Source organism: Perca fluviatilis, chromosome 1 (genome assembly GCF_010015445.1).
Source record: "Perca fluviatilis chromosome 1, GENO_Pfluv_1.0, whole genome shotgun sequence".
NCBI classification, from domain to species: domain Eukaryota; kingdom Metazoa; phylum Chordata; class Actinopteri; order Perciformes; family Percidae; genus Perca; species Perca fluviatilis.
In genome coordinates this window covers 33,150,743-33,165,974 of record NC_053112.1, presented here as the reverse complement: position 1 = coordinate 33,165,974, position 15,232 = coordinate 33,150,743, and the positions used below count along the sequence as shown (strand labels likewise).

General features: G+C 38.7%; 2 protein-coding genes across 5 annotated transcripts in view; one reads left to right on the top strand and one right to left on the bottom strand.

The window, feature by feature from the left end:
- march1 (membrane-associated ring finger (C3HC4) 1) overlaps positions 1-5,982 on the top strand; it is a 45,151-nt gene extending 39,169 nt beyond the window's left edge. For 3 of the 4 annotated variants that reach the window (XM_039785913.1, XM_039786085.1, XM_039786166.1), the window contains 2 exons: positions 3,391-3,444; positions 3,613-5,982. In XM_039785913.1, coding sequence (XP_039641847.1) covers positions 3,391-3,444; positions 3,613-3,935 — 377 coding nt within the window. In that variant the 3' untranslated portion in view covers positions 3,936-5,982. The remainder of the gene's footprint in view (positions 1-3,390; positions 3,445-3,612) is intronic. The other variant, XM_039785992.1, reaches the window with a different exon arrangement.
- Positions 5,776-10,515, bottom strand: tma16 (translation machinery associated 16 homolog). Its single transcript, XM_039786483.1, has 7 exons — positions 10,403-10,515; positions 10,173-10,282; positions 7,792-7,829; positions 7,179-7,263; positions 6,842-6,990; positions 6,714-6,756; positions 5,776-6,417 (listed from the first exon to the last, which is right to left on the bottom strand). Exons 1-7 carry the CDS (start codon positions 10,403-10,405, stop codon positions 6,237-6,239), a joined length of 609 nt encoding a protein of 202 aa, XP_039642417.1. The 5' UTR covers positions 10,406-10,515; the 3' UTR covers positions 5,776-6,236.
- Positions 10,516-15,232: the final 4,717 nt, after the last annotated feature.

Genomic DNA, 15,232 nt, shown 5'->3' with positions numbered 1-15,232 from the left:
AGTACAGTAGCTTTAAAACAAAGTCACAGCTATATCAATGACACATTCAATTGATTTGTAGATTTATTGTTTATGATAATGTTAGGACCTACAAACCACAAAAATTATGTGGGCATTTAGCTAAACTTCATGTTTTAGCTCACCCTTACATGAAAACAGACCACAATGTTTGATAAATGTCCCACTTTTTAGGCAGTTGTTGGTTGGAAAATCTACGTCTTTGTAAGACTTGAAATTTGTTTGGCATAGATAATCCATCAAAGTGAACACATACCATGTTTTCATGTTATGGTGTAATCATATGTTACATTAAGTTGAGGTCTGTATAACTGCTTTACTTTGTGGTTGGACATCACAATCTTTTTCTATGACATTTTAAGAGATAAATTAAGATACATTCATCACACTGTAATGCAGTTAAGGACAGTGTTATTTGAAAACTTTCCAAAATTCGAGTTTTGAGAGAAAAGCATTTCATTCAGGAGCAAGAACTACAGTATGTTCCAAAATGAAACCCAGAAAACAAACTGTAAACAAACAACAAATATTGTAAGATTGGGGGTCCGTTTCAGAAAGCAGGTTTAGTGAAAACTCTGAGTTTGTTAACCCTGAGATGAGGGAAACTCTGGGTGTTCTGTTTCAGAAAGAGAGGTTAATCAAACCTGAGAGAGAGGGGGAACTCCAGCCCGTTTCAGAAAGAGAGGTAACTTAACCTCAGAGTCAGTTACTATGGTAACTGAGCCTGTGAACCCAACCTGGTTGGGAGCAGGTTTTCTTCTCTCAGTCTCCTCCCTCTGACACAGCACTCTTTCATTTCCTCATTCATTCATTCAGTCTGTATCAGGCGCATTTTGGCACAGTTTATCTGCGTGAATAAAAAAAATTGTGTTGGTTTATTAACCATGTTAGGCAGACTATAAAATGTTTTTTTATTTTCTAAAAACTTGGTATTTCCTTTTGTCAACAACCCCGTTGATGAAGAAGCTGTATTACTTTTGCTTTACTTCGCAGGGTGTTATATGTCGGGAGATGATATTGAAGCCCCGACATTTGAACTTTCAGATAACTTCCTGTTTGAGCGGTATCGTTTTTCTTCCCGGTCTATCAGTTATGCAGCCTACATAACCTTATCCGTCCTCATATCACTAACGTCACCCATCTTATGCTCTTACATCAGCAGATTATTTGGGTCGCATTACGTTTTTTTGCAAACGGCAGTTTTCTTTACAACATTGGTGATGCAGAGCATTTTAGTAAAGCCACTGTATAGCAAAGCGCTGTCAGAAGAGTGTGACTCGCTCTGAAATGTTTTTGTAGTGTTCCCTGGACACAAACCAGTAAGAGACATTAAAAAGGAGTTCCACAGTATTACAGGTGAATGATGAAATAATAATTTTATGAATAAAAGATTATAAATTATAATTCTGTTAATGATGGTGCTGCAGCCTCAGTGGGATTAGTAGGCGTAGTACTTTTTCATCCGCAGTATTGCACCTAAATGAAATAGATTATAGGTTCAATACCATTTCACCAGTAATATTAGACTATACTTATGATTAACTATGGTATACACTATATCGGAACTAACGCATTTACTATAGCAGCAATTTTCTCCCACGCAAATTCTCTCTTTTGCAGCAGCCGCTGTGTTGTTTTTTTAACTCGCCGTTTGTGTGCACGAGTATTTCCGCCGACCCGTTTGTTTGTGGTTGTTACCATGGTGAATCGTAGTATCATGGCTCCATTCAATCATGCTGCCTTTTTATTGTGGTGTTGCACGCACGTGAACCTACTCTGAGTTGATTGAACCAACTCATATCAGCTGTTCTGAAACCAAAACCTCAGAGTTTCCCATCTCAGGCTAAATCAACTCAGACATCAGGGTTAGACTCAGAGTTTGGTAAACCAAGAGGTGTCAAGTAACGAAGTACAAATACTTCGTTACCTTACTTAAGTAGACATTTTGGGTATCTATACTTTACTGGAGTAATTATTTTACAGCAGACTTTTTACTTCTACTCCTTACATTTTCCCGCAATTATGTGTACTTTCTACTCCTAACATTTTAAAAATAGCCTCGTTACTCCTATTTCAGTTTGGCTTGTTTTCATTCCGGCTCGTCATCGTTCAAAAAAACACACAAAAAAAAACCTATCCAGATAAATCGCGCCATCCGGAGAGAGTGAATTTGATTGTGGTTGGATGAGAAGTATAAACCTATACCATTCCGACACCCTATTGGTTTGTACGCGATCAATCGCACCTGCACAGACCCGGTGCTAATACGGCACCGGTGCCTTAACGACCGTTATCTACCGGACCGAATAGCAACGTGGATTTCGGTGCCTTATTTAGGTGCCACTTAAATGACTGCGCCTCTCTCTGACGCTCCGAAAACGGACGTTAGAGGGAACTGAAACATCGCCGCACTACAGATGTCACCTTTTTCAGCCCTTCTGAGTTTGCAGGTATGATTTTAATATAACATTATAGTCATTATGGCCCCTGTGGGGGCTAAGCTTTTGTCCTTAATGGCATTTTTTTCCCCCTTACATTACTTTTACTTTTATACTTTAAGTAGTTTTGAAACCAGTACTTTTACACTTTTACTTGAGTAAAAAGCTTGAGTTGATACTTCAACTTCTACAGAAGTCTTTTCAAACTCTAGTATCTATACTTCTACTTGAGTAATGAATGGGAATACTTTTGACACCTCTGGTTAAACCTCCTTCCTGAAACGGGCCCCACGTCAAGTTTTTAGATGTCAGAGTTCATTTAACAACAATTTACCAGTTGACAATGCATGTCTCTGCTCATAATGTCATCACCACAAGATAAAACCATACATTAGAGGAAAACATTTTGACTCATAACCTACAACACAGTCTCTACAAACTGACTGTTACACTGTACTGACATAAACACGTCTTAGGAAAGCAAGTTTGAAGGCAGGGCAATTAGTTTCAGTGATGTGAAGAAGAAGAATTTATAAGTTTCGGTTTTCCCGGCTTAAACATCTAAAACCACCAGTGTGTACTTTCAAGAAAATTTGATGATTATGTTCATTTTCTCTAAGTGAGCAGGTTGTTCAGTGTTTTACTGTCAGGTCACATGATAGTCGTTACAGTCTGATGCACACATTAGCTTCAGTTCTATTTGAGTTCGTCACAATTTGCATCATTGTTAAAGTGAAATTAGACCCCTCAGTGCTTTTGTGTTAATTGTTGGTGTGGTGTGTTGTAATTATAGCAGTATCTGTATTATATATATATATATATATATATATATATATATATATATAATTAATTGCATTTAATAAATAATTGCATAGAACACGTTTATTCAGAGATCGTAGAAATAAAGAGAAATTACACTCGCTCTTGATTGCAGACGAGTTATGGAGATTTTCTCTTCTGAAGTACTATAAGTACCATGCACCAAATGGTAAGCACAGCTCTGCACACACCACCATCATGATCCATCGCACGTCCTGCAGTTTGACTAACAGCAGCTCTGTCTGTGTGTGTGTGTGTGTGTGTGTGGTGTGTGTGTGTGTGTGTGTGTGTGTGTGTGTGTGTGTGCGTGTGCGTGCGTGTGCGTCCACGTCCTTAGGTGTGCTGGAGTGGCCCTTCTGGACCAAGCTGATTGTGGTGGCCATAGGCCTCACAGGCGGCCTCATCTTCATGTACATCCAGTGTAAAATCTACCTGCAGCTATGGCGCCGCCTCAAGGCCTTCAACCGCATAATCACTGTGCAGAACTGCCCCGAGAAAGACCTGCACAACCCCCAGGCCCGACCCAGTGCCCTGCCTAACGGCAGGCACGAAACTGTGGAGGTTCCGGTCAGTCCGGGCCCCATCCCGGCTCCAGAGGCACAGATTGACTCGGACATGTCTGTGGAGGCTGCGGTGGCGCCGGCACAAAACCCCGTCTGACCAATTTTCCTCACGCTCAGAAAGAGTCCTGAATTACATCCTGCCCATCCAACAACACAAGCCGGTGTGAGCAGCGTGTGATTTAGACTTGTACAGTGTTTTAGTGTTGTACATCTCAGCTCCTGTGCTGATCTTGAGACACAACAGACATTTAAAGTCCTTCAGTGATCTAGCAAAAAAACTGAAAGGCTAAAGGGCTGCAGTGACATGAATGTGCAAAGTAAAAACAAAAAAAAAAACGTCAGAAAACGGAGAGAAGAGGAGGTGAGGAGATGTAAAGGAAAATAAAGCCATCAGCAAGAGACGTTTGTAAAGACTACAAGTTGTGTGCTATATTTAGTTTTAGTTCGGTATGCACTTTCTTAAACTGCACAGACATGAGTTAAAGGTGTGGATGCTATTAAAGGTCTCAGTATGCTTCAAACCAACCTCGGACGACACTTCTTACAACCACATCTTAAGGCCACACGTGGTTGCTGAGTGGAAAGCCTGCGGTCTGCTAAGTGGAAACTCTGCTGTCTGCTAAGTGGAAACTCTGCTGCGAGATGCGAGGAATTGTACAAACAGGGATAATGGTGCACACTCTGAAGTCATGCAGATATCAGCACAGACACAGCATACCATTCTACATTGGGTTTCTGATAGGTAAAGTTTTTGGACGCAGCCCGGGGTTCCAGATACTTCAGCTATATTTATACCGCCAGCATCTGCAAGGGTTCGGTCCGTGACGTACAGTAAATGTCTTCATCTGCCCATGTCTGTGACTTGTCCGTGTCCTGGTCTAGTTGGTGGCGTACGCACCTCTAGCTGATTTTCCAAGGAGAAGAAAAGAAAAAGTGGGATGAGGACAGTAAAGGCCGAACTTTGTAAATTTCAAAAGACAGAGCACAGTGTTAAAGGAGGAAAATGCCGGTCTTTAAGAATACAAAGACCACCAAACCACGACCCTGGAGTAGAGGGTGGATTGGGAAATACACGTGACGCACACGAATAAGGTATGACTAGAACCGCGTGTGTGCGAGTGACTGATGAAGTCCGCAGACGCCGAATGCGATCAATACGTCCAAGACTTTAGACGATACTATAAGCACTTACAAAAGCCCTGTAAGGCTGGGGGAAGGTTAAAAAGCAGACATCTAACGACCAAAGTGTCATAGTTTTCCCAAACAGCTACCCTCATCTTAAACATGGTGTCACAGAGACGTGCTAATCATCAAAATGGAAATAATGGCACACACTTTGGGACAGTATCTCCTCATAGGAATTCATGCCGTTGCATTTGGTTGTGTAAAGAATGGAAAAGAAGAGCTTGAGAAAAGAAGTTTATATTGTAGCCTGCCTACTTTCACACCTCCGCACACTTGGCCAACCGTTCTGTGAAGTGTGACTTGCAAAAGCAGGTTTGAGATGCTGTTAGACAATCCAACAAGCGCTTTGTTTGAAGCATACTGAGGCCTTCTGAACAATCAGGTCTTCAGACACCAAAGAGTAAAGATACGACAAGTAGAGGAACAATTATTTAAACTGTATATTTAGCTCAGTCTGAAATCTGATAATGTAATGTTTTGAAAAGGCTGAATTTATTTATCGTAGGTGAGTTTTGAACATTTCTTTAAAAAAAAAAAGACAATGTCAAGTAGCCACGTTATTTGACGTTTTGTTTGACAGTTTGCAGCTTTATGGAGGTCCCCCTCCGCGAGGTCCTGATATTTATACATTTATGTAATTAGAGCTTTCATGGATGCCATACGTTAATGATTTTACATTAAACTTGACACACTGTGTGAGTGACTGACCAGTTAATAAAAAAAAGAAAAAAAGACGATGTTTACACTTTCTGTCCACTTTTCTACAGGTTTAATTTGGGTTTTTTACCAGTGTCATGTCACAGAAAAACAAAATTTTCTCTGTCTTAGAGCCACAGCAACATTAGAGCACTCAACATCTTTGTCGAAACCTTTTTTTAAATCTGTGATTGGATAAAATGGGAGTATTGAGGTTACATACAATTCATATTTGTGCAATAAACAATGAATGTAGAACCCCTTCACAGGCTGGTGTGAAGTTACTGAGCAACGAGAAGACTTTAAAGGAGGGCTGACTGATAGCATTCTTGTTTTCCATCTCTGAGAGTTTGGCACCATCTTCTGGACAGTCAAGGAGCAGCAACATTTTACCCACTCAGGCACAAAAACACACCTTTTCTATTAAAAAAAGTCTTTGCTGAAGGCAGTCTGACGCTCAGCTTCACAGTCAGCTGTCCTGAACAGACGACCTGAGCTTGGAGCTACAGCCTAGGTTTCAGTCAGACATCAGCACCATCTCATCCAACTGCTCATCCTCCAAGTCATCTTCATCATCCTCATTATCATCTTCTGCGTCCTCATGTTTCTCCTCTTTTTCATTCTTTGTTTCCAAATCTTTGTTAGACACCTTTCGCAGTTTAATATTTGGAAGTTTCTTCAGATCACCATTCCACTCTCTGCAAAAATAAAGAATCAACAAATGTCATCAAACATGATTAGAAAGAATATTTGTGAATCCTCACGTCACATGCAAATCCTATGCTTAAAATCACAATTTAATGTACTTCAGTATGTCAATATTTTAGGCTTTTTTTTTTTATCCATTCAGTATAAAGGAAATTTAAAAATCAACATATTATGGAGGTAAAAACTATTAAGACTCATCAAGCCGAATAACTACAGCCACTTCTCAAATACATGCATACATACATAATAAAACAGAAAATGTAAGCTGTAATTTCTACCCACTAACCTGAATGTTTTCAGATTTTTTGCATTAATGATGTCTGGAATCTCTGTGAAGAGAAGAAAACACAGGATCATGGAGGATTTCCCAACACTGAATGTGTGCATGCATCCATTTACATGATGAGGACTCACCAAACCCGATGCCCTCATACTGCACTCGCTCTCGCTCTACGCTCTGTTTGATGACAGCTTCTCTGGCGCTATGGAGACGACCCTGCCGACCTTTGATCCCATTCATCAGCTCAATCTGCTCAAGTTCCGAATCGAACCTTCGGAGGTACCTACACATACACAAGAACACACACACACACACACACACACACACACACACACACACACACACACACACACACTGAAATGCTGATTTAATTCTACTTTTATTTGTTTAACGTTCAAATATGTTAATGCATTTCAAATTGAAAATGATGAATGTCAAAAACTAAATGAACATAAATCACAAGTCTTCAACCTTTCAACGATATCACAGGCATCTTTTTTGGTGTAAGTTGTCTTTTCTGGATCCAACTGTTCCTGAAACCACAACAGCTTCTCACCTGGAGACAAATCAATAAAAGAAAGACTAGGCCCTTTAGAAATGATTGCGATAAACGATGATAGTGTCGTTCTGAGACCATTTTCATCTAATATAATGATAATGGCATAATAATGCAGGTACACCTTTTCAAAGATCAATAAACAACAAAAGAATATTTCACACTGGAACTGGAAGACATTTTAAATATCCACAATAAATGAACAAAACAACCAAAAACTATAAATAAAATGGACTCTCAGTCTCTGTTTACAAAAAATGCATTTGAATAAAAACCAAACACAACTAAAAACGATAAATAAAATGGAATTTTTCCCAGCTGCGATAATTTCCATTTAAAAATGATTGAGCTCATTTTTATTTATCATGCAATTAATTGATTTATTGCATATTGCGACAGGCCTAAGAAAGACATGGTATTTAATGGAGCACGATTTTATCCTGACAGTCAGCAAGTGTGTTTATATATATATATATATATATATATATATATATATATATATATAGTATGAATGATAAACAAGCTTACCAATGCCGCTTAGACGTGTTGCTTTGTCATTCTTCTGCCTGCACATCATAAAAACAGATTATATTAATCTGATCCTACAAAAGTGTTGATCATTGTTTGATTACATACAAGCATGTTCATTTAGATCTTTACCAGTCTTGTTCTAAACTAAACTAAACTAAACGGTGTTTTCATTCAAACTAAACAAGTAGGAAAATCAGCATTCTGGTCTGATTTAATGTCTGCCTATAGGTCTCCATCCACATACTGACCTTCATTTCTTTACTTCATGTGAGCAAGGCCTTTAAAAATATTATTTCCTTTATCTGATTAATATTTTGAGTTATTTGGCCCTTTGTATCGCAAAAGACCAGGTCAAAGCTACTCCCTATATACCTGACAGGCATATGACAGAACACTGACGCAAAGGTGTCACAATAGAAAGTGACAGGGCGTCTTTTGATCAGTCAAATTTAAGGGGGTTTTGTACCTGGACCCAGTTAAGGGTTTGGATGTGCAGACTTACAGGATGTAGATGAGAGGATTTCACAATAATGCTCAAATGTGAGCATTCACTTTGCATTAGTATTTATTTTTATTAGCTTTAATTAAAAAAGCAAGCCAGATTCCACTTTATCAGTGGTGGAAAGTAACTAAATACATCTGCTCAAGTACTGTAATTGCACTTTATTGAGTATTTCCATTTTAATGTTACTTGATACTTCTACTCCACTTCGGAAGCAAATGTACTTTTTACTCCACTACATTTATTTGACTGCTGTAGTTACTTTGAAGATCAAGGTCAATACATTAATAAATCAATTAGAGATTGTTATAAATTAAACTACATAACGTAGTTAAAATAAGCTTAATTCTGACCCGCTACAGCACAAACTCACAGCCCGCGGGCCAAATCTGGCCCCTAGCAGGTTTTGATCCGGCCCGCATATCAATTTAATTACATTCAATTCAATTTCAAAATAAATTTGGGCCCGTATAGTTTTTGTCATTTTTTAGTCTGATGTTTTTGGGGATTTTTTCTTTGATGGCTAAGTTACTTTTTTGGAGCTTTGTGTCGACCAACTGTAAGTGAGATGACTTTATGAGACATGCAATACAGTAATAGTACAGTAAAAGATTTTTTTGATGAAATAAAAGCATGTGAGTAAACTAAACATGTCTGGCCCTTTATGTGACTCTTATTTTCCAGTGTGGCCCTTAGTGAAGTTGAGTTTGACACCCCTGCGCTACAGCATAAAATGCTGCGTACACAGTAATGTATATGTAATAATAATTCAGTAATATGATGTCACACTGACAGGAGTCATTCTGCTTTTACTTTTGATACTTTAAATACATTTGGCTGCAAATACTTCTGTACTTCTACTTGTGGAAGATTATGAATGTACTAATGTACTAGTGGGGTAATTTTACCCTGAGGTATTGATACTTTTACTTAAGTAAAAGATCAAATTACTTCTTCCACCACTGCTCATTATACAAAAATCTGTAAAATTCTATTGATAGTTAGAAAAAAAAATGTAACGTTACCTATTATTTCACATTTTGCACTGTATATACAGTATCTCACAAAAGTGAGTACACCCCTCACATTTTAGTAAATATTTCATTATCTCTTTTAATGGGACAACACTGAAGAAATCACACTCTGCTACAATGTAAAGTATTAAGTGTACAGCTTGTATAACAGTGTAAATGTGCTGTCCCCTCAAAATAACTCAACACACAGTCGATCATGTCTAAACCGCTGGCATGGGGTACTTTCCATAAGATCATCTCTCAATGCAAATCAAACCAGCTATTAGGCTAACTGACATAAAACCATGCCAATCTCTAGGTATGGTGAAGGGTATGTGATGATGTGGGGCTATTTTAATTCCAAAGGCCAAGGGAACTTTATCAGGATGCATAGTATCCTGGATCATTGAAATAACTGGCCTTTAAAAATAAACATCTGCCTGCCTCTATGGGAATGTAACATAGGGGTGTACTGACTTTTGTTGCCAGCGGTTTAGACATTAATGGCTGTGTGTTGAGTTATTTTGATGGGACTGCACATTTACACTGTTATACAAGCTGTACACTTAACACTTTACATTGTAGCAAAGTGTGATTTCTTCAGTGTTGTCCCATTAAAAGATATAATCAAATATTTACTAAAATCTGAGGGGTGTACTCACTTTTGTGAGATACTGTATGGTATATATACTGTAATACTGCGGTGACTTGTCTTTATTGGGTAAACCAACTGTTGTTGGTAAAGCAGACTCTACTAGTTCTACATATTCATGTTTTTAGGTAGTTTTGACAACACCGGAATCCAGTTGTGCCAAAACGTAGCTACTGTTGCCTCTATTTTGTTTTATTTCTTATTTTCACACCTTTCTTTCTTTTTCAGTCGGATTTCTTCTCGGGCGAGGTAAGCCGCTTTCCTGCTGTACGGGTGAACAACCTTCTCCGGGGCTTTTCCTTTTCCTTTCTGAGCCTTCGGCTGAAAAAATTATAATAACGATCATATGACAAAACAATGGGCGAGCATTCAAATCAGTTAGCTGCTGATTAACACAACTGTGATCGTTAATATTAAACTGTTATGGCACACCAGCCTTACCATTTTTACTGGCTTGAAAACACGCGTGATCCTCCTCTGTTGACAACTGGACCGGAAGTGGACCGGTCCGTCATCGAATTATGTCCGGATGTGTTGCGAAGAAAATAAAACGGTTCCTGTTTTCAACAAAGTCGGCTCCCAGTCCGTACCTAGTATAGACTGTATGAAATAGGCTCCGTACCTATTTTACAGTCTATACTCCGTACAATTTAGCATTTCCATATTATGTTGTATATTGTAATTCATGTTGTGTGTGTCGCCTACTTGCACGGCTTAATGCGATGGGATAAGTGATGTTTCAGTGGTAGCCTAGCCTTACTGAGTAACTTTAATATAATTCCGTATTCATGCATGACATAAAAAGTCAAGTCTCAAATTTTGTCCAAGATGTCAAGTCCCATACAGTCAAGTCTCTTTATTTACAGTGTCAAGTGCATGGATCATCATGGCATATGGTCATGATCCTGAGAGGGAAAACAGCAACGTGCATGCCCAAAGCCGTTGGCAGTGAAAGCAGATGGCACAAAAAGATTGTCTGGCCAGGTGTGACTGATTACATGTTGCCTCTGTGCAATTTGAATGGCTGTGTGATGAATACTGTTGTCGGCATTTGTGTTTCTTTTTTTTTTCTTAAAGATAGTAAATAAAACTTAGCCTAACCTCAGGAATATTGTCATAAACCAAAATAGCTGGTAAAAACAATAATAAATGGAACAATGAAAAAAATGGCTAACTGCTTGTCGAAAAGATGCAAAGACTTTTTTTTTGCTTTTTTGCAGGTGTGAAATTCGGAAGTGATGGTAGCCAGTCAAGAACAGCCTTTCAGGGGGCCCCTGGTTAGCTCACCTGGTAGAGCGGGCGCTCATAGAGGCTTATTCCTCAACGCAGTGGCACCTGCGGCCCTTTGCTGCGTGTCATTCCCCCTCTATTTCCCCTTTCATGTCTAAGCTGTCCTATCCAAAATAAAGGCTTAAAATGCACAAAAAAATAATCTTAATAAAAAAAAGCCTTTCAGGATCTTTAGCGTCTTTCTGAGAGGATTTCCAAACATGAAAGCAGCAGGACAGCTCTTTAAAACTGGGCAAACATAACGTTAACCCAAACTGACAGCCCGAACGGGGAGTTTGTTGCTGCTCAAGCAAACAGGAGAACAGGTACAGTATGTGCTCAGTCTGAAGACTATCACCTGTGTTAAACTGTATGGCAAATGTGAAATAGCACATTATGTCAAATTGTGTATATTGTCTGCTCTTACATCTGTGCATATTAGCTGTTGCCCCACTATTTTCTTCCTCTCAAAAATGCTACCGTTTATGATAAACAAATTTTATGCATCACTTCATTTCTAAACATTTCAAAGTATTTTACAAACTAGATAAGATTAATGGATAAACATTCAGTAAATATTAAAAAATGAGAGTTGCACAGACATTTTCTTACATTGTACATTACTTTTTAAATAGTAGCCTATTTCTATTTTTTATTTATTCTGTTTAACATAGGCTATATATTTCTTGTCTATGCAACAAAACACCTAAGCATATTCCTTGTACTTCAAAACCTATTGGCAATAAATCGGATTCTGATTCTAGTAATCACATGAATGAAACGGAACACAAATAATCATCACAATGCATGTATGGAGGCGATGATACTGAACAGTCCAGTTCAAACTGCTTCAGTGAGACTAGTTGAGACCAGTCAAGGTCCTCCAGCACCTCAGGCTTTGCTTGAAAAAGATCAGATATGAGGCAATGGAACAAGTCCTGGTTTGCTTAAAAAACAACTAACTAACTTCTTCAAAAGCTGGTTGATTTTTGGCTCCAAATCTTGTATTTGTTAGGGGTATTACAGTGGACACATATACCGCCCACCTACTTTTGTGTACTTTTGATCTGTGGCTGTTTTTGTCAGTTTTATGGTGTTTTTCAACTTTTCTGGCAACAGTTTGACATGACAATACCCCTGCACCCAAAGTAATATCCATAAAGAAATCTCCCAGCAGAGAGCCCTGAACTCAAGCCCATTAATTCACCACTTTTAGGTTGAAATGAAAGGTTATCGCCCACCATCATTGCCCTCAATATGCTCTTGTGGCTGAATGGGAGAAAATCCCTGCAGCCAGGTTCATACATCCTGCGGAAAGCTTTCTCAGAAGAGTGGTGGCTATTATGGTAGCAGATTATGGCCCACAGTTTTGGGATTAGATGTTCAACAAGCACATAACATATCGGTTTGATGTTTAGGTGTCAGTGTACTTTTCGGAATAAGATGTAAATGTGTGTCTTCACCTTTCTTTTGTGCAACAGGAAATTTAATCTGCGTCTCTGTGGTGAGCTCAGATTTCTTCAGGGAAGTACCTTTCCACCACTAGAACGCCAGCATCAAACTCCCAGTAATAAAGCAAGTGTGTGTGTCCACTGAAGTGAGTTACACCTTTAATAGTCTATGTTTATATTATATTTATTGTTTTTTTATCAGACACATTACCTATGACGTTATCACAACCAAATGTGAGAGATCCAAGGTTTTTTAGGACGTCTAGCCTCCGCTATTTTGCAGTCCTTGTCCCTTTTTTAGGCTTTTACAAAAACAATCACGGCAACAAACACAGCACCGCAGTCTATTAAATTCTCAAAGAATAAAATCAAATAAAAACAGAATTTACGTAAAAATGGTGTCGCTAAAGGACACCATTACTTCTAACATCTCTGTTGTTGTTTAAGCCATAGTTTGGCTTTTGTGTTTAACACGTTTAGTTCTGTTTGGGATTTAAGTTCCATGGATGAAGAGTTCCATAAATGTACACCTTTTACTGACCAGGAGGATTGACCAAAAGTTGTTCTGCACATTGGGACTCTACTCCTCTTGTCATGGTCCGACCATCATTTCTCCGTGTAATGAGTTTAGACACCACGCCTGGGGCCAGTCCATTTAAACATTATATTGACGACGTTTAATTTCTGGGATTGTTCAGGTGCCGCCGGAAATTACGAAATGTCCGTCACCTTCCGCTTTCTTTGTGTTGGTATTATATATATTATGTATATATATATATATATATATAAACTCCACCCAATTTATGAGGACTAAGGTTAACTGCTCCTCAGATCTCTGCAGGGTAAATCCAGACAGCTAGCTAGACTATCTGTTGAGTTTTCTGTTGCACGACTAAAACAACTTTTGTATGTTCCACCAAAACAAATTCCTTCCCGAGGCTATAGCTGCTTTCCGACCGGAGGGATTTTTGCAGTTCCTGGAACCCTTTTTTTCTCGTGTTCTGACTAGACCAATTTGGGGATTATTAAGTTTCTCTGACCGCAGTTCCTGTAACTCTTTCAGCTCCTACTTCAGGGCAGGGGCTTTTCCCTTTTCCGCGTAGTGGTGGTTAGATGGCTGTGTTATAATAACAAAACGTCAGTTCCTATGGGCACTTGGCCGGTAAGAATGCAAATGGAAAAACCGGTTTTGGGCGAGAGTAGTTAGTAGAAAGAAGTGGACCATTCCTATAACTACGTTCCTGTAACTACTTGGTCGGAAAGAAGCTTATTATGCAGAGGCACCCTTGCTCCGCCCGGTGCTTAGTGCCACCCAAGTCGACTGTGACTGGTTTAAAGAAATGCCAATAAACCAGAGCAAGTTTTTCTCCCATCCCAGAATGCCGTGTGGACTAGCCAGACCTTCCTTCGCATCGCTGTGGAGGAAGGTCTGCCAATGCGAGACTACACCTTTAACAGACTGACTCAGATTATGTGACTCAGTTAAATAAATAAATGTTTTGAGGGTGCAATGGCACTCCTTTGTCACAGATGAAAATAATAACGCAGAGATTCTTCAGAAAAACAAACTTCAGTTCTAGTTTTTCCAGAGGCAAAGGTTTTAAAAGTGTTTTAGTTTTGATGTCATGCAATGAACTCAGAAATCTTATACGCTATTATTCTCTTTCTTAAAGGTTTATGTTGTTTATTTAGTCTAAGTAGTGTTTATAACTGTGTATTTAAAAGTTTATGTAACAGGGTGAGTATATGAATCCTAAGACAAGAATATGTGTGATAAGGTACTAAGACGTTTTTCCACCTAGCCAAGGAAATATACAGTATATGCTTGAAAGTTTCAGAACAGCTACTAAATATACCTTGTTTTGTTAACTGCTGGTCAAGAATGAACGTTGAACCTCAGAAATATAAATTATTTTAATGCCATTTTCTAATAAGGCACCCTTTATAAAGCGGTTATAGGTTGAAATTAATGTGTTAAAGGGATAGTTCAGATGAAGACAAGCCACACAGCAAAAAGTATTTTAGCCACGTAAAAAAAGGAGCACCTAAAAAAAATCATTACCGGTTTACGTATGCTATATTTAGAATATTTTCACTGCTTTAACTTGCCGTCAGAAAGCCCTTTCCAACAGGGAACTGAAGCTGTTATCTCCATATCTGCTCTCTTTAAAGCCACCAGACGCCTTTCTCAAAAACAGTCATTTTACCTCTCAGAACACAGAAGTTGCTGGTCTACCGCTGCCTCAATCAGTTAGTTTGTTTGTGTTATTGTGTGACTTTGGTGAGTCGGAACTAACCCTTTAAAACACCAAAGTTACACAATTGGGCTACCAGGTTGTGAAAAAGCCCACTGACAGTGAGTGGTTGAACTGTTTCACCATTCAGTTCTAGAGTAACAATCCATTTATTAACAACTTATCAACATTTACAACTGCATATTAATGATTGAATGCCTTTTATTAGTAACCTATTACCATTTCTAACTGCAGACCTGATATCTTATTATAAAACAAGAATCCCATGTGCACGTATTAATGGTTTAACATCATTT

Excerpts from the sequence above, each read along its gene's own strand:
- tma16 (XM_039786483.1), bottom strand. Across the intron at positions 6,757-6,841 it reads GTATGAGGGCATCGGGTTTG|AGATTCCAGACATCATTAAT; the intron begins GTGAGTCCTCAT and ends TTCTCTTCACAG. Across the intron at positions 6,418-6,713 it reads AAAAATCTGAAAACATTCAG|AGAGTGGAATGGTGATCTGA; the intron begins GTTAGTGGGTAG and ends TTATTTTTGCAG.